This window comes from Mytilus galloprovincialis, chromosome 10, assembly GCF_965363235.1.
Source record: "Mytilus galloprovincialis chromosome 10, xbMytGall1.hap1.1, whole genome shotgun sequence".
Taxonomy (NCBI): Eukaryota; Metazoa; Mollusca; class Bivalvia; order Mytilida; family Mytilidae; genus Mytilus; species Mytilus galloprovincialis.
Window position 1 is genome coordinate 6253486 of NC_134847.1, and position 25986 is coordinate 6279471.

Here is a 25986-nt window from a genome sequence, read left to right on the forward strand (position 1 = left end):
ATTGCAAGGATTTTTTTATATAAATGAGACCGTTGGTTTTCCTGTTTGAATGGTTTTACACTAGTAATTTTGGGGCCCTTTATAGCTTGTTGTTTGGTGTGAGCCTAGGCTCTTATGTTGAAGGCTGTACATTTACCTATCATGGTTTACTTTTATAAATTGTTATTTGGATGGAGAGTTGTCTCATTGGCACTCATACCACAACTTCCTATATTTATAAAAGTGTACTATGAAAGCAATTAAATAAGATTCAATATTTTTTTATTACAAAAGGCACATAAGGCCAAATGTCTAGTATTCTTTAAAGATAACCCATCTACGTAATTTTAACAAATAATTAAAGTCAGCATTATTTTTTTTTACATAATACCCATTATCATTTTTAACATACATATATATTTTGATAAACATGTAAAGCAAAACTCCTCAGTCAGTCAAATTCTAACAATCGACGTACATAGAAAGCCTGAAAATACTGATTCTGGATAAAAATTAACAAAAAGATGAATTTCTACTATCAATTATACACTGATATCTTATTAACATTATAATTAACTGTTACAAAATTACATGTACAGTAGAGTGAAAATTTTTGCTGGATATAAATTTGCAATTTCTAGAGCCAAATATATCATATATTGTATTTTGGGCTAATAATCCTCGATTCTTATGGTAATAAAGATCAATCTAAATAAAGGCATATCTTCATGAATTGATATCCAATTCAAAATTTGGATCTGATGGTCCTTGAAGATGAATCTAAATTACCTGGTAGGCTTAGATCCTCTGTAATTGATTTTTAATGAGAAATTAGCAAAATTTAATCGCATAAAAATGTTCCAATCTACAGTATTTTTTTTTACAATAAAACACTTCTATAATATTACTTCATATCTAGATCAATGTACTTGGATTAATCAACTCAGAGAAAAGCATAATTATTATTTGAAGACCTAAAAAGCCACTTATCTTTAGTTATCTATAGTTTAATCTAAATTACTATAAGTTATAAATAAAGGATTTATAACTAAAGAATCACATAGCAATTACTGTTTTACATTTTATATGAATTTCATAATTTCTGGTAAATTGACATTCTTCCAAAATATCTAAATTACATTTTGGTATTAAGAATGAATGTATTTCATAGAAAAATTGTCACTTTTACCAACAATTTTTCACTTAAGCACTGTGCTTAGACTTTACTAACTTTACAAATTTGAAAATTAGACCCAGTTTCCCCTAAAAATGAATTGACACCATTTTTACATCATATTAACCCCCCAAATAATACAGATAATAAACTAACAATATAAAAATGCAAAAATCCTATGATACTTGAAATCAACATACTTTTCTTGGTAGCCCAAAATAATGGACCAGTAATTAGAAGTGTTTGAATTTAAAATTAAGAACATAAAATATAAAATCCACAGTCAGTTAATAAAATGATTCGTTTGATGATTTATCCTGCACTAAAATCTTAAAAAAATAAAAATAAATGCAAGTGGGTGACATATTATTTTTTATTTTGTTCATGCCAATTTAATTATCCCTGCTAACAAAATGAAAAGTATTTTTCACAGAAATCATTTCAAATCTTTAAAAGTAATCCAAAGACAAAAAAAGTCAATTCAAAGAGTTGCCTTAAATGATGATTTAAACAGTGAAAATATGGAAAATGATTAATGAAAGGACGGAAGTTATGTACAAACTCAGTACAAATGTAAAAAAAATAAAATATTAAATAATATCTATATACAGTAACAGATTTTCTATGATAATATTCTAAGAAGAATTGACTTGCTTTATAAATAAGTTTATGTCATGGTGAAGGTATGTCTTATTTATAAAAAGGATAAATGAATAAAATGACAATAACGCATCCCTTAAGCTTTCTCATAAGGCAGACAGAATATAGCAGGGCGTAATGACATTTTTCATGATTTTAAGATTGAGCATTTCAATTCGATGGAATTTGAGAAATGCCAATTAAATCATCAAGAATGTGTTATTTGATATATCATTTGCAAAACTGACACATTATTTTAACTACAATTGGAAATTTGGCATTTTTTTCAAGGAACTCTGAGCATTGCTTAAAAGTACATACCAATAGGAGACACTCTTAACTCTACACTGAAGTTGTGAAAATTTTTAAAGAATATGTCAGATTAAAAAAAATATGCAAAAATTATATTCAAATCTGAAATGGCTGGAATGTTTATTGATAAAAGAGAGTCAATAAATGGGTGACATTATAAAATTCCTGTAAAGTTTGTAAATGGACGGAATAAAAATATCAACTCAAATAAAATAACATAAAAAACAATAATTGTATAAAAATGAATGGACAGATTTTTAAACAAAATCATACAATACTCATTTATAAATAGTCAATTTTACTTTTTTCACCATGTTGTTTAAAAACAATACAATGTCAACTTAACAACAAGCACCTCAATGTCCTGCTTTAACTGTAAACAACTGGCATCTTCTAAAATTTTGTTTTAAAAATAATTTTGACAAAAGTAAACACATTTCATTAACTGATTACAAAAACATGAAAGTTGAGCTGTCAAAAATTAATCTATCAAAGAGCAATTGAAATATTTTGAAAACTAAATATGAAGGTAAAAAAATAAGATATATTGACATGTGAAGTACATTCAGTTCTTAGTTTTCTGGTCAATAGCTAAAGGATGAACACTATGTATGGATTCTTTTGGTAATGAACAGGGAAAGTCAGGTATTTTTTGGTTTGTTTCATTTGAATAAAAATCTGAAGAAGGGGAAGTAACTCCATTTTTGTATCTGATTACAACATTCCCAATACGTTATCTCCTCTAACCTAGTCTCCTCAAAAAAATAAAATAAATGGGATTTCCTCAGTGATTAGCACTTTAAAATGAGTAGCCAGTAATATAATGCATCTTAATATAAATCAGTTCGTAATAAATAAAATTAACATTCATATTACAAATTCTAATTTGTCATTAAATATCACATACAACAATCAATCAATACATCTAAGAATTATGGTATAAAATTATATTGATTCAATTTATAACAATATATATCACAGTAGCTTGTTATATCACAATTATCTCCCTTGGATTTCATAAAAACCTATTATTCTGTGGTATTGGGGATTCATAAATGAACTTATTTGGTCCCTCAATTCTTTATATAAAACATAAAATCTGTGTCTTTAAGAGAAACAAAAATTCTGTGTGCCAACACTTTTCTTTTTTCTATAGTTTTTCATGAAATCCTAAAATACATGAATAATTTCCATAAGGAATGTGGTAATATATTCTTATGTCCTTCAGGAATGTGGTAATATATTCTCAGGTCCTAGTGTTTTCAAAATCTTTAATACATTAAAAATTGTCCATGTCTGGGCGATGACTGAAAAACTCTATCATGAAAATTTTCATACGCTGATTTTAATGAAAACGTTAATTCTGTAGAACCACTGTGAAAATTTCCAGTGCCATCTACATTGAAATCCATTAGATCTGCACCATAAATAATTGAAGCAACATTCTATTCTAACAACAAAGCTAAACATCCTTCACCAACTGAGGACATCCATGTCCTTTCTTCAAGAAAACCGAAAATTCTGAATCGTTGGCGACATTTTTCTCTGTCCTGCTGAGTTCCTTTTATGTTGTATTGGATGGTGACCTCTGAAACCTCCAGCCTGTAAAAGCAAAATGTTCGATTAAAATAATGTTTTATGGCAAATATTTTCAATATGAAATTCATCTTTATTATTTGGCTGTACATAAAATCAAGCATAATACATTTTTTTTTATTTATTATAATTCAGTTCTTATTTTCAAAACATTAAAATTTGTTATCAAAATGATGTCGCTCTGTTTTATATCATTTGGTCTACAGAATAAATATATCTCATTTTGAATATATTTAAAAGTACCATAAAAAACTTGAGATGAAAATATGAGATAGATAAGATTGTGATAAATTTTCAATTAACTTCTGAGCATTTAAATTTGAAAATTGCTTATCTAAGAACTGTAATAGCTATATAAGGCATGCACATAAAAGAAAGATAACTCTGTAAGACTAATAATTTAATGTGCACTAGTATAAAATCTCATCACAATGCAGTGCCCTTTTAAGGTCCTTGGAAAATCACAACTTAAAAAATAGACATTTTAGAGGGTATATAACACACATGAGATGAAACTCTTTCTGAATCAACAGAATGTTTGAAATCTTTGAAGTCAAAATCCCCTCTTTACCTAAGACTAAAATTTCTAAGCAACCAACTTCGCTTGTGCTATCAAATATCTTAAGGTGAATAGCTGCTAAGGCACTAGCAGGTTTGTGTCAAAATATTCTTAGCTCCTAAAAAACAGATTATTTAAATTCTGTTTCACATGAGATAATTTAAAATTATCAAACACATTTTTTTGTATATAATCAATTAAGCTTAAGGCCGTTAGTTTTCTCGTTTGAATTGTTTTATATTGGCATTTCAGGCCATTTGTAGCAGACTAAGTATATATAAGCAGTATGGGCTTTGCTCATTGTTGAAGGCCTTTGGGTGACCTATAGTTGTTAATTTCTTTGTCGTTTGGTATCTTGTGGAGAGTTGTCTCATTGGCAATCATACCACATCTTCTTTTTACAATTCATATTTTAAAGTGTTATCTCCCTATAACCCATTACTGTGGATTCATTATTATTCGTTGGATACCAATTTTCGTGGATTTCGTGGGTACCGGGAAACCACGAATTATAATATTCAACGAATTGCAAATTTTCTAAAGGAATATATGCATACTTTGTCAAAACCACGAAATTAAATATCCACGAATATGCAAGTTTTCCTCAAACCACGAAAATTGGTACCCACGAAAATAAATGAATCCACCGTATTCTGTTAAAATTGAGGGATAAAACCAATATAACATTGTAACTCTAAACATTTTAATTACCATGCAATAATTCAATAAACATTGTACCTAAAAACATGCACCACTCAACAATATAAACACAACACACTTTATACCTAGCCAAAATGTTACGGTGCAAACAACCTTACAGTTTTACTTTCTCCTGTGTCTCTGTTCAGATTACGAGAAAAAGATTACAGTGTTAAATTCAGATCTCGATCAGTGAAAATAATAGTTGGATGTACATTTATTTTTCTACTAGCAAAGGTATCATTTTAAGTGAATATCAAAAGCAAAATATCAAATCAAAAACTGCATTTTACCCTTGCACATTGAACAAAAGCTGTACTTGTATGTGCAAAGTCAATCTTATTTACCTGTGTTAATAGGAACTCAGGTCTTTGATAAAAACACAACATTAAATTTTATTTTTCGTTCCAATATTATCTCTTGACTTATAAGGGAACAATAAATATTTTAAATACAATTTTTTAAACAGATTTCATGAAAAGTATATTTTTTTTGGATTCATAAGTAATGAATTTAACTTGACTAAATTTTACCTTCAGAGTTCTTTTGTAACTTGATGATTAAATAGAGCTAAACCCTGTTTTATTAAAGACCACAAAAAAAGTTGGCAATTTTGGTAATTTGCATATGTTCTATTTGAAATATTGGCACTGAAATTATTCTTTATTGCTTTGCCGAAAACATGAAACCCCACATAGATATTCCTTTAGAACAATCCAATCAAAATAGGGATATCTGTGTCGAAACTACACTTACAAGTATCTTCTAAATGTTTAGGTTTAAGCATTTCTGATAAAGGTAGAAAAGATCTTTTTTTATGTAACATTTTTTTTTTTTCAATTCAAATTAAAGACCGCATGTGAATGAGGTACATTTTCAAATTTTAATAGAACCAATTTCCAGATATCAATAGTCTTTGCATGTACTGGTACTGCATAATCAAAGAGCTGAAAGCTCTGAAGAAAAATGACGCCACTGTCTCTAATATTGGGATAGTTTTTATGCAAGTCTTGATTTTCACATACCGTAATTAGTTTAACAATGCAACATGTCTCGTAAGCATATAATTGATATTCGTATATGAGTGTGTGTGAAGTGAAGGTGCCAACTGGCTGGGTTTTTTTTTAAAGACAAATGAATAGGTCAAGACTACCTGAATTGTACAAATAAATACTGTAGAAAGGCTTCTATATTTCTCACTGGTACATAGGCTGAATCCGGGTCCGTTCGTGCCCATTCACGTTTGCGCCAACTCATGTTCGCCCCCTTTCACTTTCACACCCTACATGTTCGCAACTAATCTTAATTGGTTTTGTGTTTAATAACTCTGTAAGCAAGTGTTTTCTTATAAGTATAATTGTTGTCATTGTCTCAAAATAAAGTGAGACAGCATTTTTTTTTTGTGTTGAATAAATCTTAATCATGTTTTGGATAGCGTATTGTTAAAGATAATAATAATCCTTTCTAAATAAAGTGGTATTTTGTCAACGTTTTATTTAGCGTTGAATAACTCTTAATCATGTTTTGGTTATTGTATTGCTATACTTTGTTTCATTGACCTCTTTCATAATGAAGTGAGATTCTGACTAATTTTTTTTCTGTGTGTTGAATTAATTTTATCATGTTTTGGTTATAATAGTGGATTGCTATATTTTGGTTCCTATATTTTATTGTTTCGTTGTTTCAGATCAAAGGGCTTAAAAACAATTATCTTTTGTGTTTTTCCTTTAAAATCTTCAATGTTTTACTCATACCAAGCTATAAATACATTCAGTATTTACACCAAAGCAATTTAAAACAACAATCATGATTTTCCAATTATTCTTGAATTTGAATTAAAATTGGGCGCGAATGAGTAGAGTGCGAACGGACCTTGGGTGTGAACGTGTGAGGTGCGAAAGTGTATTGGGCGCAAACAGACCTGATACCACATAGTCTGAACCCCCTTCTCCCACAAAATATGAAGTAAATTAAAAACAAATTGTTCAGAGAACAATTGAAGTCTTTCCACTAGAAAAGATCTATTTTTATATTGAAATATGAAAAATCAGTTTAAAATGTTAGTTCCTATGGCTTTATGACGTCCTATTAACCTATGACCTTGACCTCAATTTCAAGGTCACAAACCATGGACCTTGAATCAAAATATCCTAGGTCTTTAATATGTTTGGTTAATGAGTACTACCACTTGACGCGTAATTTTAAATGTAAGATGGACAAAAACTCCCTTTTATTGTATGCGCAGCCTTTCAACCAAAATATACAAGTAAGGACATGTCGCAACTAATAATTTATGAAAAATTATTTGTCAAAATGTCATACAGTATTTGAAAAGAAGTGAAAATAAGCCAAAATCAAAATTTATAATATGACCTTGACCTTTGACATTGACCTCATTTTCATTTTTAGTACCAATGACCTCATGAAGACCCTAGGTCTCTATCAGTTATGGTTTACCAGTTGAAAATGCATATCGCTTGAATCAAATGAAAAAGGGGGAATAACTCTCATATGGAGTCCCCATAGAGCTAGGGTTCAAACGAATATTCTTATCCTAAATATGTAACGAGCAATTTGGTAAAATAAAATCTTTTACGGTTACGAAGGAGAGGTGGCCACAAGAAAAACAGTGTTTGGGGAGATAACTCTTACAACGTAATGTATTTTGTTATAATTAAATTTGATATATGTTTCATTATAATACTTTATTCTGATTGGCTAACTGCACATCACATGTTATTCCTCAAGCAATTGCATCACTCAATAAAACTTTTCATTCATGATAACACGTGGTCCCACAATAAAGTGCACAGATGATTTGAATAAAAAAGTTATAAAATTCGTGTTTTCATGATCCTAGCTAAAAAAAGTAATTATAAGTATTGAATGTTTCTTTTTGTAACCTCATAGGGTTGCAAAAGCGTTGACCGTGTGCACATTTTTAGAATGAAGCGCTTACGCTTACGCGCTTCATACAAAAAGTACTTCGGTCAACGCTTTTACACCTCAATGAATTTACAAAAAAAAAGCATTCAATACTTAAATGCAGTTGTAAATTTTTAAAGCAAAAAGAGTTAATACTAACTTTCACTTTTTTGGATGTTCATGTACATTTTGTATGTATTTATTTTTCTCAACTACATGAATTTTTTGGTGTATTTTTAATGATATATATGAGTAGTCCAAATAATTATTACGTCTGGCAAGGCTTTTTAAATTTTATTCTGGGACACCTTCCTATGACCACAAGGCTATGTTAATTTTTTTCTGGGACGCCTTCTTACGAACGTCTTAGGAAGGCGTCCCAGAAAAAAATAAAATAGCCTTGTCAGACGTCATTATTATTTGGACTAATACATGAGATATTGGATATTTTTATGCATTATTTAACCAGTTGAGTCTTTTACAGGATTGTTTGTTTAATGCTGTTTAAACATTACTGAAAAAAAAACCACCTTAAATTTGCTAATTATTTGGCATGAAAGTTTGATTTATTGAAAGGGACTCATAGTTTTCCATTTAATTTTAATAATTGTCTAATGGTTAAAACAATAGCTTCGTTGTTTAATAGAAAATATTATAATAAATATTATTGGAAACCGAATTGACGTCAAATAGGTGCCGATTTGACTAGATGCCAATTTAACCAGGTGCCGACTTGACTTGTACGTTTCAATTCCTCTGCGATCGTTTGCGGTATTTTCTTGAGAAAACCTATTTTCCATCATCAAAGAGAAGAAGAAACTGCTTGAAATGATTCCCGAACGCTTCGTGATTGTTAAAATAAGTTTAATTCACTCAAAAAACAATTTTAAAACTTGCGATGTTTAAACAGGAAGTTTCAAAAGCACGTGTAAAAGAAGAAATTAACCGGTGAGAGTGGAAATCCGTACATAACATATATCACTATAGTACGACTTTTAAAGCAAAACAGTTTCATCCTTTTGTAAAACAGTCTTTAATATACCTATCACATTAATGTTTGAAGGGTCTTAAGCTTATTCAAACCATATAAGTCGGTATGAAACACCAAAACGGAATGATAATAACCGATTACGTTTTGTAGTTTACAAAATTCTGGACTGGTTCCTGTCAAACTACAACACTTTGTTCGACTGTAGTGGAATACAAACAGAAACCAGTTAGTTTGTAAACTGGTTCCTGGCTGATTACTACACAATGCTCATGCATATTAATGATAACACAAGCACATTCCAGTTTGTATTGAAATTAGTAAATACGAAACCAAGCGCGGTAGGCAGAGAAATCAGGTCGGCAGTTATGGAACAATGACTGCGTCATTTTCCAAAAACTTATAAACATTTATTCAATATTAAAATATAATTGTCAATGAATCATGATAATACATATATGTATACCTTTTTTCCCCATCCAAAAGTAAATATAACAGTTGTTAGCAAGGTTACAGACTATGTTCTATTTAACAGTGGTTTGGTTAAGGGTTATGGTATGAAAGATATGGAGCTCAGAATTATGGTTGAATAGATATGAAGTTCAGGATTATAATACTGACTATTGTTAAAGCTCAGGATTATGGTATGGCATACATGTACATGAAGTTCAGGATTATAATACAGCTGACTATTGACAAAGCTCAAGATTATGGTTCAACTGATATCAAGTTAAGGATTATAATACCGGTACTGTTTATTGACAAAGCTCAAGACTATACATTTGGTTCAACAGATATAAAGTTAAGGATTATAATACTGACTATTGATAAAGTTAAGGATTATGGTATGACATATATGAAGTTCAGGATTATAATACTGACTATTGATAAAGTTAAGGATTATGGTTGAGTTAAGGATTTAAGGCTACATATATATACCCAAACAGAACATAGATCTTACATTAGTGTTGTACATTGAGTATGCACTTGTATAGTTTGGTGGCTGTAAAAATAAATTGACGATACAAACAATATAAATATTTTTCTTCTAGATTTGTTGTAGTTAAATTAAAAGCTTGGAAAGAATATCAGAAACTAACAAAAAAAATTTGATAAGTCCATTAATACATTGCAAACAAATTTACTTAATTAATGCCAATGAAAGAATCAAGACATTTTGTCTATAAAACTTGTGAAAAAGCTAAAAACATTTTTTGACTTTTGAAAATCAAAAAAACCTAATACATTAAACCATGTTTATAACTTCAAATTTAGTTAATTCATACTGATTATGATGGTAAATTGTATGCTACAAAATCTGAAACAACAATTCAAAGCCTTAACATTAGAGTATATTATTCTGTTATAAATGTACAACTTGTGGGTTACTAAAGTTTTCATGCAAAAACATGCATTTGATTCTCTAGATTACTTACATGTACATAATGGTGAGGTACCGCTTGTTGTACTGGCTGAGGGGGAGGAGGAGCTTGTTGAGGTAGAGGGCCTGGAAACTCAGAGACTGAAAAAAAAAAATAATAAATTCAATTTAAGGTGGTAAATAACATTAAAGGAAGATAACTCTGCAAAATTCAGCTGCATGTTCTAATCATGTTTTATTGTTTAGGAAATATTAAGCTTCTCCATGATCCAAATGAGTGTTTGTCAAACTGCTATATATCCAATAAAATTTTCTCTAAAGTGTGTGGTTCAAGTTTTTTAATTTTTTTTGATTGGTCTAAGGTTTAAAGGAAACATTTGGTCAAAATTTGATGGAAATTAAACGAGCAAAATTAATTCTAGTCAATATAAAAAAGAAGATGTGGTATGATTGCCAATGAGACAACTATCCACCAAAGACCAAAATGACAGACATTAACAACTTGATACCATCTTAAGACTAACACTAACTTATTGATGGCCATTTTTTAAAGAGGTTACTGCTCTTTTCCATTACAGAAGATTTGATATCTAATATTTATACCTTTAATCCATAATTTATCTTAACTTAATGTTTTAATCATGGCTGTTGTTGTCTTTATATTTCTATATCTAGTTTATGCTTGTAGACATTTACAAGGTATTTGATTTCAATGTCCATAAAAGCTAATCCTACCTTCATTACTTTATAGTTTGAAAGATTGATGTGGTTTTATTAAACCTGTACAACATACATCATAACTTACTTTTTAATTGATCATTTAATTTGTCCAATGATTCTAGTAACCGTCTCTCTTCTATAGATAAAGCTGATGGTACTGGAAGAATAATAAAAATCAATTTAAAATATGTTAAACCAATATAAGTACTCCGACCATATCTAAAGACCCCACATACTGTTAATTCATTAATATTCGTTGGATGCTAATTTACGTGGATTTTGTGGGTACAGGAGAACCACGAATTCAAATGTTCAACGATTTACAAATTTCTGCAGACTTTGCCAAAACCATGAAATTAAAAATCCACAAATATGCACATGTTGTTAAAATCACGAAAATTGGTACCCACAAAAATAAATGAATCATAGGTGGATCCAGGGGAGGGGGGGGGGGTGAGAATTTAGTTGATTATATAGGGAATCACTGAGGCATGACTGGAGCGGGCCCCTCTTAGGTCAGTCAGCGGGCCCCTCTTAGGTCAGTCAGCGGGCCCCCCTTATGTCAGTCAGCGGGCCCCCCTTATGAAAAGTTCTGGATCCGCCAGAAGGGTACCAATTAACTTGATTACATGGAACTTCGTACCCAATATTATATGAAATAAATACTTGTTGTTGAATCTATATATTACATTGTATGTTTATTTTAAGTACAGATTTCAATCAACACAAACATTGAACATGATATTGGCGCAGGCATGTTAGAACTTATTGGTCAGGATAAATTTACCATTAGGAGTTAGTTTGTTTTATTGTTTAAATTAGGCTGTTAGTTTACATCAATTAAATTGTTTCAAATTTTTGTGTTGAGATTTTTCATAGCTGACTTTACAGTATTGTCTATTTTCCTCATTGTTGAAGGTAACCTATAGTTGCTTTGATCTTTCCTCCTTTGATCTTTGGAGGATAGTTGTATAATTGGCATTTATACTGCTTCTCCTAATTTTTATACTTTTGACTTCTTGTGTAAGGTACCATATTTTCACCATTATGAGTAGGTCTGTTTATTGCTTAAATTATGCTGTTAGATTTTTAATTCATCTTCTTTGTCTCATGGGTTTTCATACTACTTAACATGAATTGTGAAAAAACATGCAGAGTACGAAAACATTTGATCTAACCACGTCGTTCACATATTTATGCTAAGGCCTTTTATAGCTGAGTATATAGTATGTTTCCCCCCCCCCCTCCCCCCTCAATTTTGAAGGTAAGCTTTAGTTGCTTCTCGCTTGAGTTATTTTGCAGTTTTCTGTCGAAGGCCTTTCATATCTTCATCCTTTGAACTCTAGAGGACAGCTGTCTCATTTGCATTTTTACCACATCTCTTTATCTTTATACTGCTAACACTTGTCAAGTTATATTTACCATTAGGAGCAGGTCTGTTAGCACTGATTGGGTTACTTTGTACATCGTTCATAGCATGGTGCATCTGACTCTCAGACATAGACTGCTGGGCTAACTGTTCAGCCATTAAAAATGCTGTCATACTGTCAGCAGCTGAAATATTTAAGTAATTTAATTTACAGTTGTCATATATAGGAACACAGCTAGCCTGGCAAATTACAGCGTTGTTATTAGCTAAAAGTTCAGTTCAAAACTTTTTAAAATAATATTAAAAGAAATGAAAGTTTATCTATCCAAAACTTAACCAGTCTAGGATTGCTTGATTTTCTATTTAAAGTCATGGTTACCCTTTGTATTTTGGCTTCCACCACCAATTATAAACTTGTTACGAAGTATACTTCAGTGGTTGTTGTTAAATATTTGATTTTTTTTCATTATTTTGTACATAATTAGACTGTTAGTTTTTCTCGTTTGAATTGTTTTATATTTATTATAGCTGAATATGCAGTATGGGCTTTGTTCATTGTTGAAGGCCTTACAGTAACCTATAATGTTAATTTCTGTGTTATTTGGTCTCTTGTGGAGAGTTGTCTCATTGACAATTATACCACATCATCTTTTTCATATTAAAAGTGGTTTAAACACTAAAATTCAAATAATCAGTGAAAACATTTTCTTACTGTCTTGTCGAGGCTGAAACTGTGGGTTTCCTTGTTGTGGTTCCTGATTACTGGCCATTGGACCGTGGTACGTAATCATCTCCCTTTGTTGTTGGTTATTCTTACTCAGACTGTTAGGGTTCGGTTGTTTCTGTCTCTGTAACAGACCATATCTTCGTTGATAGCCATTTGGATCAACACTTTTTCTACCTGAGGTTGTAGGGTTTGTTGTGTTATAACTAGAAACACGAGTTTGATTGGCTATTTGTCCAAGAGCAGCTCCGTCAATAATTGTATGCGAAACGTGTGCTGCCTGCCGTGAAACAGGCTGGTCAAAGAAAGGAGGTTTGACAGGATCAGACGTAGGACTGTTGTTAGGTGCTGGTGTCCTATGTAAACACGTTCTTACTTTGTCCCATAAGAAATTAATCTCATCGTCTGTGGGGGTCCTGTCGATTCTCATACCATTCTCATCGTAAACTGGCCCTTCTTGATAAATACCATTAGTCAATCCTTGTGCTGGTGTTGAACCGCTCATCATTGGCTGCTGATAGTAACCGTTTGGAGTAACTTCCGGTTTCTGAGATGACACCATCGTTGAAGCTACAGGGTAATTAGATGCTGATACAGCATAATTTAGTCTAGCACCTGGTACAGTGTACATAGTTATTTCAGATGATACTGGCTGAAATTGTGATACCAAGCTCTTGGCCACACTCGATACTGGAACTTTGGACATAAAATTGTTGTTAACAACAGATATTCTTTTTTCTGGTTGGGTATTTTCCTTCAAAGTATTATGGGTAATAATATGAGCAGCCGCTTGTGGTCGTATTGTTGATTTGTGGTTCTGAGAAAGTACCGATGCACTCCCAGCCCTCCCTTGGGATTTATGTGTGATCTCTGTTTCAGTTGTTTGTAAATTAGGTTTTGCAGAAAATGGCCTTTTCTTTGGAGTAATTTTTACTGAAAAACAGAAAAATAGAAAGATGTAATTTAAATAAATATTAATTTAACTCCACAGTTTGTAGTTAAAAAGGAAAGCTGATGATCTATCATGAGATTCATTCATTTTTATTGGATTGACGGAATATCATAATTTTGTGGATATATAATTTTGTGGTTTTGCCAAATTCTTCATACAATATTCAATATAATTGAAAACTTTGTACTTTGTTAAGGATTCAAATCTGTGCTTTACATATACCCAAGTAATCAAAGAAAAAATTCTATCAATCTAATAAGAAGGAATCCAGTCTTCAATTTTATCTATGAGGCACGACATTAATTATATTTTTGTATTAACATGTATTATAAAATAAATAAAGAATCATAACTGTAAATTGTCCATGTGATTTTTCAAATGTCAAAGAAATGCAACTCTTTATAGCTGTGTACACCCTAAAAATCTTTCTGTCAAGTCAGGGTTTACAGGGAAATTAGAATTTTTTTTAAATGTTACGAATTAAGATTTTTTTTAGTTACATATATGTATTTTTACGTCCCTCCAGTGATGCTCAATGCAAAAATAAATCAAGACCGAAACCAAATGATGATCAGCAGTACCAGTAATATTTTGTTTATTTAATATATACTTGATGAAAAGTTTTCAAAGTTTTTCAAGATTTGTTATTCTATTATACATGTAACTTTATAAGATTATTGTAACTCTTCTAAGACATGTTAGATCATTTTTTACTTTTTTAATTTAAAAAGGAGTACCTGAGATGCGTTTGGTAAATAATTTGTCTTCCTCCTCTGTTTCTTCCTCCACCTCATCTGAGTATTCCACACCAGCAAATCTAACACTCTTCTTCTTTGGCTACAATACACAATATTAAAATCAGATACATACTCCGTCCAAATACAACTAGCATGACTAAAGCACAATTGGCACTGAATGTATCACAGTTATCAGTACACATGTAGAAGGATAACAGAATATTGGTACAATAAAATTGAGAATGGAAATGGGGAATGTGTCAAAGAGACAACAACCCGACCATAGAACAGACAACAGCAGAAGGTCACTTACAGGTCTTCAATAACTATATATATACATGAAGTAACGTGAGTTTTTTTTAATCTGTGTTGAAAGCCTCACTATGACTTTGAGATGAAGAACAGCAATAAAATTGTTGTTCAACATGTTCAAGGTTGCTTTGCTTTTGTTGTGCTACTTTGATCTGCAGTACTGATTTTGTATCATGGATGGATACTCACATATATAGGGTTGAGTGATTAATTCTAAAAATGAAACATCTCTAACTTTGTTGGTCCTAGGAATGAAAAACTGGAGTTGTCTTTCCTTTTACATTGGAGAAATAAATAGAATGAGAACTAACATGAACTAGAATCTAGAATATCTACCAAAGCATTTTTCAGATAGAGCATAACTTGCATATAAAATTAGTAACAAGGGATCTATTTCAAATGAACATTTTCTGACAAGTCTAGTTACGCAACAGAAAAATCTTAACTCCTCCCATTATCATAAATGAGTGTGGTAAAGGGATACATGTATTTTCGTGCAACATGTTTAGGCATTTTTATTTCACATGCAGCCGTGAAAAAAGTTCGTAATTCACTGTGTTTCGGAAATCGGTAAAAGGATTAACGTTCAACACATTTTTAATTGTTCATTCATCGTGAAATAGCAATTTCATTTCGCATTTTCCGTGCAGATACCCCCCTTTATGCCCCTCATAAATACTATACAAACCTTAGTTTGTTTTTCTTTTTCATGAATCATCTGTGATTTAGCCACCTCCAAACTGTCCTTAATGTTCATGCTTCCTGTTGAACCTGCCCTTTTTATAGTCCCAGATGTTGGTAGTTTACAAGTAGCTGGTCTTTTGAGTATACTTTTCACAACTCCAGATTCCATTTCTTTTAATTTTGCCTTTGAGATGGTTTCCAGTTCACTATCATCTTTTGATTTTTGTGGTGGAGCATATGACACTTGCTTAGCTGTCGTCTGTTGTGGTTGTCCTACAGCTTGTCGTGCAGGCATGACAGGTTTGTCTGGTAAAACTGTTAATTTACCTCCAGGAAGTACCTGTAGTTTTGGCGTGTTTTCATTATTTAGGTATGTTTGTTTTGGTTCATTTTCTTTATTATCTACTTTTGAAACGGACAAAACCTTAATCGGTTGTGATACTGGTGTAGATGTTGTTTTAGCATTCACTATTGTCTGATTTATATTGCTTGGAGGAGTCATCGATGGAGCACTTGGAACAGCAATTTGTTTACTTGGAATAACTTTCTTTACAACAGTGACTGGCCGTGGTACACGACTAGGTGGAGGCTCTTTAAGAACAACTGTATTTGAATCAGAAGGAGGCTCTCGCTGGAAGTCTCCATTAATATTATTTTCATAAAGGTCACTTCTTTCACTACCGTAACCATTAGTAACGGTTTCTAAAAATTCCATATTTTTACATGGTTGTGTTGTTCGGCCTTCATTTTGTTTTTTAAAGACCATAACTTGTGGATGAGGCAGTCCTGATCCATTTGTCATAGCAGAGGCATCTGGTTCCCCATTTGTATTTATATTGCTTTGAGCATACTGTTGCCCTGCATTACTAGTACCTCTGGCATAGGCAGTTGTTGTGGTAACAGTTGTCATGGTATTTCGTTGTGTATACAAACTAGCATTAGTAACCATTCTCTGGGAGTTCTGAGAGACTGGTTCCTGTTGTGGTGGCTGTCTATGGCTTGAATCAACAGGAGAGGGTGTGGCCCATGCTCGTAGCTGTACTTTTGGACGATTGGCAGCTGTTTGTGTCTTTGTCACATCATTAACTCCGTTCTGGCTGACATCATAAGAATCAATCCTACCATTACCTTGGTAACCACTATATCTGTCATTTTTACTATTTTCATACTGATCACTTACTAGCTGATTTTGTATATTTTGACAATTTATTTGTGGCGCAACAATATTTACAGGAGAGCGTCCAACAGCCTGATGACCATTAATATAACTGAGTTCATTTTTTGTACTATATCTATTTATAAACTCTTGATCCCCATTAGCCCCACTTTGATTTTGATTATATGTTAAATCATGATTCTGTTTTATAGAATCTTCGGAATTTTCCAGACTATCAAGACTATCTAGACTTTCAGACCGAGGTAAATTCTGATGCCCGTACTCAACGTCCACTCCTTGCACACTTCTATCACTAGCAATCTCATTTTTAATTGCATCATTGAATTCATTCAATGTCCTTTGTTGCTGTTCCACAAGAAGCTGTTGGTGCTGTTCCAGTTGTTGTTCGAACAAGTTACGGCTACTGTTCAAGTTCCTTAAACTATTATTATGAAGATAATTTGCATTGCTGTTGTCATTTTGTTTCTCTGGCGTTTGATGATATGACCCTGAGTATTTATTAACATACGGTTTGTTCAGAGGATCTGTACTAAACAGCTGGGTGCTGTACGGTGATGTCTGATGTTTAGCACTATGTCTCCCTGACGATGACCCTCTGACTAACTTTAAAGTATCTTCTAAGGTTCTCTGGGTAAACTTTGGAGATCTTTTACCTAAAAAACAAATATGACTCATTAAAAATGTCAAACATATCATAACTTACTGCGGATTCATTAAAATTTGTTGGAAACCAATTTTAGCTGATTTCTTTGGTATTGGCCCATGGATGGAACCACAAATTCAAATGTTTAACGAATTACAAATTTTCTAAAGTTGTATGCAAACATTGCCATAACCACGAAATTAAATATCTATGATTAGCAATTTTTTTGCAATACCTTAAATTTGTACCCACCTTACCATAAAAAAGTAAAATTTGTAAAATCTTTTAACAAATATACAGTTGATTAATATATTCCAGATTTTTTTATGCTGCATCAGCACAAAAAAGAAAGGTAATACATGTATATAGCTATATGTAATGATCTGAGAGTGATTTCAAATATTTAAAAAAAAAGATTTAGATTTGGTATTTTAATTTGAATTGCAAATTTATTTACAAACCAGATGGAGCAGGGTGCAGCTTTATACGACCGCAGAGGTTGAACCCTGTTATTGTGCGAAAACCAAGAATTATGCTTATTTGGGCCCTTTTTGGCCCCTAATTCCTAAAATGTTGGGACCAAAACTCCCAAAATCAATCCCAACCTTCCTTTTGTGGTCATAAAACTTGTTTTAAAATTTCAAAGATTTCCATTCACTTTTACTAAAGTTAGAGTGCGAAAACTAAAAGTATTCGGACGACGACGACGGCGCCAACGTGATACCAATATACGACCAAAAAATTTGCGGTCGTATAAAAATAACACATTGATTTTCAAGCTTGATGAAACATTTCACATTTGCATTAGAATTAACATTGGAGCTGTCAATAATTATATATTACTGCATTAATACATGCACTTTATCAATGAATATACTTCTAGCATGTGACCGTTAGAGACTTTGTAATCAAATGAGCTGTAGAAATCTATCATGTTTATGCTCTGCAACAAATTTTATAAATTGAAAAATGCTTTTAAAAACATACAGTTATAAGCACTTACAATTAAAACAATAACTTCCCCATCAAACTACATTTAACTCTCTACCCATTTAACCATTACTTTCATCGTGTATTCAATAATTGGGTTTGCTTCTTCAAAGATTTTTTTTTTAAATATTCAACAAGCATGCATATGATCAAAAAGATCTAACTGCCTCATAAATCTAGTTTCCAATTTAGTTTTCCTTACATGTCTTTTTAGCATTTAATGAAGAATTCTGTATAAATTTTAATGGTCAAAGTTAATTTGTGTTGTTTAATTATAATATCAATATGACATCCAAACTAATAAATGCATGTGTTAATTAAGTTTTATATTACAGAGCTGAGTCAAATTTTAATTTTATTTAGGACACATGTTGGGTACCATAAATTTTAGAATTTAGTGAAACAGCTTGTTTTTGGTGATATTTTAATCTATTCAAAATTAAATTCTTTAATTACTCCCTTTTGGTTTCTGAATGGGAGTAATTAACAGATTTAATTTTAATTATATTGAATTACCAACTTAAACCAAGAATATTTTGTTTTAAAATCTGCAGCCCTATTTTATAAATTATCTCTTATATTCATAAATAACAAATTTGAACTGCCCAATTGCAAGAATATCAGTTATCATATATAGGCACTGATACAAGTTTGGTTGTATAAACATGAAAGAAGTGACGCAAAGAACCATGGGCTAGTAATAATTGACATAACAATTAGATCACAATCAGATCTTCATGATGCAATTTCAATTTGAAAATCAATCTTAAATGGGATGCTAAGGTACAATCTATTTTTTTATGGGCTATTAAAGCATACCAAAGTAATTATTATATAACAGTTTTTCTTATCTGATGAGAAATGGTTTACTAATTAAAGTATGGGGATGATAAATAGATAGTTGTGATGTTAAAAATCTTCACATCAATTTATATTGGTGACTTTGGACACCATAGATAGTATTATACAGACATGATAGAAGAAACAATAGGTCTAGGTTTTATGTAAAATGCAAAATTACTGAGGCTGGAATGAAATTCAGTGAATATATGCTAAACTTATCACCTAGATGAAGAAAATTATGTGGTTATATTTTTTTTATTACTGTTTTAGAAATATAGTTTTGTATTTGTTGATTCAAATCTTTAAATTCAGCCTATAAAATGATTGATTGATTGTTGGTTGCTTAAAATTAATGTCCAGTTGAGAAAAATCAATTATAAGTTCAACGAATGCCAAATTTGTATTTCTGATGACGCAAGTGTGTATTTCTAATCTGGATCTTATCTTACCACTGTGACTGCTATTGCTATTTTTACTGGATGGACGACTACTTATATGTGATCGTTGAAATTTCTCAGTTGCCTGCCTCTGTTCTTCACTGCGCTTGTTTAAAATATTTTGTCTCCTTTTTTCTTCTCTTTGTGCTTCCAACTTTCTTTTTACTGCTTGTGCCCTGTTAAATAAAGATCAATTTATTTACTTTTGCTACTACAAACAATAGAAATATAGCATTGAAATGATTAAAATCAAAGAAATCATATTTTAAAAGATTGTACTCTTAGCTCCCCCTTTTTTCCCCTAAGGTTCTTTTGTCTAGCTATATATGAAATAGACCAGACATTAAAGTTTCTTTAATGAACATCTATGTACCCTTTTTCCTTAAAATCATACATGTTTATATCTTAACATAAACTGTCAAGAGATAAGTTGAATGGTCCATAATTGACAAGTAATTCTATAATTGATCGTAAAGATTTCATGGGGATTAATGGCAACTCTGGTCAATCAATACTAACTGATTGAATTTGTTTGATTTAATTATTTCATATTTGTTCAAATCAAGATATAAACAATTCAAAATTAATCATCAAATAAGAAGAACAGGTATGAGGGTTTGGGTGGAATTTACAGAATAAAGAATATAACTGCTGAATAAAGCATTTTTTTTTTTATAAAGCATGGAAATAAATAGAATATCCAATTTAGACTTTATTCTGTAAATCCCCACCCTGACCCTCATACATGTACTTTCTTAAATCATACGACATCTCCTTATTTTTATATAGATCTATGTTCTCCTACATGTTTTTAGTGTTTGCACAAATCATAAAAAACACTTTCAATATTCATCTCCTTCACTTTTTCCTTAAGACTTGCACGGTTGGTATCTAGATAATTTATTAGATGAACACTTTCGACTCGGACATGTTTTTTACAAGTGTGTTGTCTAATTTATGAAATAAATAAACACTTTCTTCATTATATTTTCAATTTGATTAGGTTGTCTTAATCATTAATCAAATGAACACTTTCAACACCGACATGTTTTTAAAGTGTGTTGTCTAATTTATGAACTAAATGAACACGTTCTTCCTACTTTTTTTAAGATCTATGTCTGAATCATTAAATAAATGAACACTTTCCTTTCCTTCATAATGTACATCTTATAATACTTATCTAAATTTTAAACCTATACATCATGTCAGATCTGTCACAATATAACCATCTTATACAAACAGTTTACTTTTATATTATAGGAATATTGGAACAGTGAAGTGTAAATTACTGTATAACCAAGGAGTAGACAAACTCTGGTCTAAAACTGTAAATACATCATGTACACTTAGTACTGTATTAACTACGGTACAGAGGTCTACATTCTAGGTAAATGAATCTTCATTAGAAATGATTAAAGATATATTGGGTGTATGCTAAATCAACAGCAATCTTAAATAATAACTCTTAACAAGGAATGAGCTGGAAAACTATCACATATATCCCCTTTTTACAATTAAAATCAACTATTAAACATGCATTATTGTTATGCGTTTACTTTTCTACATTGGTTAGAGGTATAGGGGGAGGGTTGGGATCTCACAAAAATGTTTAACCCCGCCGCATTTTTGCGCCTGTCCCAAGTCAGGAGCCTCTGGCCTTTGTTAGTCTTGTATTATTTTAATTTTAGTTTCTTGTGTAAAATTTGGAAATTAGTATGGCGTTCATTATCACTGGACTAGTATATATTTGTTTAGGGGCCAGCTGAAGGACGCCTCCGGGTGCGGGAATTTCTCGCTACATTTAAGACCTGTTGGTGACCCTCTGCTGTTGTTTTTTATTTGGTCGGGTTGTTGTCTCTTTGACACATTCCCCATTTCCATTCTCAATTTTATTTTACATGTTATATGTTTCAACCAGCCGAGAAAAAGCATTTGGCACTTAATTTATGGAATGAAGACGAAAAGGGAGAACACAATTAAGCTGATGTACAGTAATTTTATATATATTAATATTTATCTGAAAAAATAATATTTGATTTTTCGACTGACAGACAGGAATTTTACATATAAAACAAACAAATCAAAAACCATATAGCCTTCAAAAAAACAATGCAAAAAGTTTTACAGATAAAAGAATTTCTTAAATCTATACGACTGCACAACAGTTTTGAATCACAACTTTTAAATAACATATAGCAACATTATCCTTGGCCTTTTCAACCCTTACTGATAAATATATAAATGTTTTACACTTGGAGGACAAAGAACAAAGAGCATGCAACGCTTTGAAATGACAATAGAAATGCACCATATAAGGTTGAGTATTATCACACCCAGCAGACGACAGCACCATATAAGGTTGAGTACATCACACCAGACAGTTTAGATTTATGTTGAAGATTAGCTTTGTAGTGTTTAAAGTTTTACAGGTTTATTATACAGATATCATATCTATAAACATGACTGTATTTTATTTAACACTTTAAACAATAATTCTGATAAAAGGATGTTTAAAATATTTCTACTTCAAATCTGAAGATCACATGTTTTAAACTGTTATGCATATTAATAATATAACTCTTTCAGATAAGGAAAATATTTTAAAAGATTGTCACTATGTTGACAAGATTTAAATCGAATTCAATGATAGTTACAATTAATTTTGACAACTAAATTGTAAACAAAGATTTTGTACCAAGAAAAAAAGTATAAAATGAGGAGATCTAGACTACATGTATCAGAGTCGATATAGTTATGGTCTTTTTTGTCCATAAATCATTTCAAAACTTTGATCACTTTTACAAATCTTCAAATACTGCACATCAGTGTGATAATTCCAATAGTTATCATGAAAATATGGAAATCATGCAGTAGAATTGCTGACACATTTTTTTCAACACAAAAACAAAGATGGATTTATAAGCCATTGAGAACACTGTACACGAAGAATTATAATTTTAGAAAATCACATAGCATGCTTATTTATAAAAGAGTTACTGCCCCTAAAATTTTGAATGACAATTTACTAGATTCAGTCAAAACAATAGAGTACTTGAATGATTTAAATTATATTCCTGCATGTTTTTTTTTATTTTTCTATAGCAAATTCTTATAAATTAGGTAGACTGGAAATAAAAACAGCTTCCAAGAATTTTTGTTTAACAATGAATCCCTTTTTCACAGAACTCGATCAGGATTTTACAATCCAAAAAGCATGAACAAGATATGTTTTACAAAATGCACAATACCATTTTATATTATAAAATTACATTTATATAATCCTGTTAGACTATTTATTTTGTCCCTTTCTTATCCAACAATATAAGACATGCTTGAGTTAATTTACTTGGCTTAGTTTCATAATTGGTAATCTGACAAGAGATTAAAATTTAATGCATGTTAAATAAGTCAAAATTAAATTAGTAAATACAAATTAAGTTTAAGTTGTAAACAGAAGACAATGTGTCCTGATTTCTATGAAAAATAATAATGTCATTGAGATAACAATAATCCAAGACAATTATCATGTATGGTTTTATAATTGATTTATTTTGATTTTGCTCTCAATATTCAAGCTATTTTTAAGTACTGTATATATACTATAAAACAAGTGGTCATGTAGTCTAGCGGGACGGCTACAGTTCAGGCGATTTGGTGTCCCGATATCTCAGTAGCATGGGTTCGAATCCGGGTGAGGGAAGAACAAAAAATTTGCGAAAGCAAATTTACAGATCTAACATTGTTGGGTTGATGTTTAAACGAGTTGTATATACTATAAAACATATATACTGAAAATCTTACCATGTAAAATTATATATTTCATTCAGTATCTAAATAACTTCAATGTGAAATGTCTACCATCAATATCCTCATACAATAATGACAATTCCTGTCGCTTAAGGCCAATCATAAGAATGGAATTGTTTAATGCTGCCTACCTACCCTCTTAAAAGAAGTATACCCCCCCCCCCCAAAAAAAAATAATAAAAAAATATAGCACTAATAGGTTCAATTTTTTAAAAAGATTTATACTTACTCTAATTTTTTTGCTTAAGACTAAAACCTAAAACATGTAATTTATGTTCTTGGCCCCCCAAAAATAAAAAAACTCTACCTACCAACCCATAAAGCATGGGTAGGCATTACATCAACCAAAGGTGGCCTACACTTGAACATTATAAAATACATCTTCATCATCATTGTATAGTGCTTTCATAGAAAACATTTGTAGAAAATGATAACACTTACTTGTAATGGTACTGAAAATATTCATTGTTTTCATTAGAAACCATTAGCCAGCTATATACATGTACATGCAGCTCTGTACTTAACATTTTGACTTTTTCTGTTCACTATAAAGTGTATCAATTAAAAAAATCTCAAGGGCTGCATCTAATTATAATTGAATTTCCAATGTACTATAACAATTAAATAACAGGATAAAGATTTCTCAGAAACAATACCTTATTACCTTTAAAATGACTAATTTATTCCTATGAAAAAACAATACACCATAATAAATATTTCTTAGAAACAAACATGGTTATTACCTTAAAATATGACTAGAGTACTCTGGTAACCTTTCTATAAATCCCACACTTTTTATTAGATTAGTTAAGTTATGTTGAATTGGAACTCCAGTTGTATCTGTCAAACTTAAATGCATCCGCATTTTCTGATCGCTCTTTTCCATCATCTCGTTTATACACCTCGGAAATCTTATTTTCACAAATCCGTTGTTATTCATAATTGATTTTTGATGTGATTGACGACACCAGAAGAGAGTATTAACAACCTAATCATCAGACATGGATCACAAAAAAGTGTAGCATTGATTTCATTAGCATAGGTGAAACACAAATTGTGTTTTACTTTACATGTTCAACAAATTACAAATTTCGAATGCTACAGACAAAAAACTTGTAACAAATTAAACTTATGTTTCCATGAAAGGGCAATTATTCCTCAATTTATCCACAGTTAATAATTTAGAACAATCTTTATTGTTTCTAAAATCCAAAACACTGGACAAATTCAAAGATATCTGTTGTCAACTCTAACAGACACTCAGTCATTTACATAGATGACTTGAAAAAGTTATCAGAATAAAAAAGTTCCTATGTTTCTAGCGTTATAGACTGATTAAACAATGAATAAGATTTCCAAAACACACTCTAAAGTCTAAAACTTATTATCAAGTCCTCTTTCAAGTCTTATTGCATCCAAAAATAAAATCCCAAGCTGTTTCTGAAAGTCTCTTTTCTTGCTATAAAGTTGTCTTTAACTTTTCAATTATACCATGGATTCGACAAAGTACAATTTACACTTGATGGAAACAATTAAGTTTATCAAAAATCCAACAAAATTCTTCAAACCTGTGACACAAGTACTGAACAAGTTTATGACTGTTATTGAAGTACAATATATCATCCAAGACGTCAGGATTAAATTGAACTTAATCTCAACTTTCTTTACCTCTCAAATTTCTATTCTAATCAGCACGTTTTTAAACAAGCACTTTATTAATCCTGAACTGTATTAGTTAATAATTGAAATCCATTAATCCTGCCCATTTTGACATAACTCCATGTAGACTTCCCGTCACTGATTAATACATTTCCCCTAGCCCCGCTTTACTAAGAGACTTTAAAAAGGTCTTGGTATCTACCGATGTTAAATGCATCATAAAAACACTGAACGTTTAAATCCTATTTTCTGACGAACAATAACACTAATTCACCCCATTCACGTTATCACTGTCGGAGCAAAATTGATTTCTTTCAGTGAATATAATCCCTCTTTTATATACTCCATATCAAATAAATTTGTAGACTTCATATTTCATTCTTCTAATAAAATGTTCTTTTATCCAATGTTTGAATCTATGTATTATACAACAGGACAAAAGCATTACAAAGACAAATTTTACATGTAATATTCTGTGATCTCTTGTCAAACATATTGATCTCAAAATCTGATTTGATATAACAATGTGTTGAAATGTTATTAATTAAATAGTTTGAATGTTATTTTAACCATACTATTTAAATTTAGACCTTTGAGTTAATTGTACTGTTTTATTTGCTTGCGTTGAGCAAAGAAATTTATAATTCTCTATCAATTATATATTTTGTAAAAAAGAAAGC

At 30.9% G+C, this 25986-nt stretch overlaps 1 protein-coding gene across 5 annotated transcripts in view; it reads right to left on the reverse strand.

Annotated features, from left to right (window-relative positions):
• Positions 1 to 244: 244 nt before the first annotated feature.
• The window catches only part of LOC143049731 (uncharacterized), a 38081-nt gene continuing 12339 nt past the window's right edge, over positions 245 to 25986 (reverse strand). The window contains exons 1-11 of one of the 5 annotated variants that reach the window (XM_076223422.1): positions 24391 to 24671; positions 19853 to 20016; positions 15755 to 17580; positions 14755 to 14854; positions 13054 to 13998; positions 12395 to 12526; positions 11058 to 11129; positions 10308 to 10393; positions 9833 to 9874; positions 5045 to 5099; positions 245 to 3706 (exon numbers count right to left, since the gene is read on the reverse strand). In XM_076223422.1, coding sequence (XP_076079537.1) covers positions 5082 to 5099; positions 9833 to 9874; positions 10308 to 10393; positions 11058 to 11129; positions 12395 to 12526; positions 13054 to 13998; positions 14755 to 14854; positions 15755 to 17580; positions 19853 to 20016; positions 24391 to 24587 — 3582 coding nt within the window. In that variant the 5' untranslated portion in view covers positions 24588 to 24671 and the 3' untranslated portion in view covers positions 245 to 3706; positions 5045 to 5081. Of the gene's footprint in view, positions 3707 to 5044; positions 5100 to 9832; positions 9875 to 10307; positions 10394 to 11057; positions 11130 to 12394; positions 12527 to 13053; positions 13999 to 14754; positions 14855 to 15754; positions 17581 to 19852; positions 20017 to 24390; positions 24672 to 25986 lie in introns of those variants that run through there. The other 4 variants (XM_076223424.1, XM_076223419.1, XM_076223421.1 and 1 more) reach the window with 4 other exon arrangements.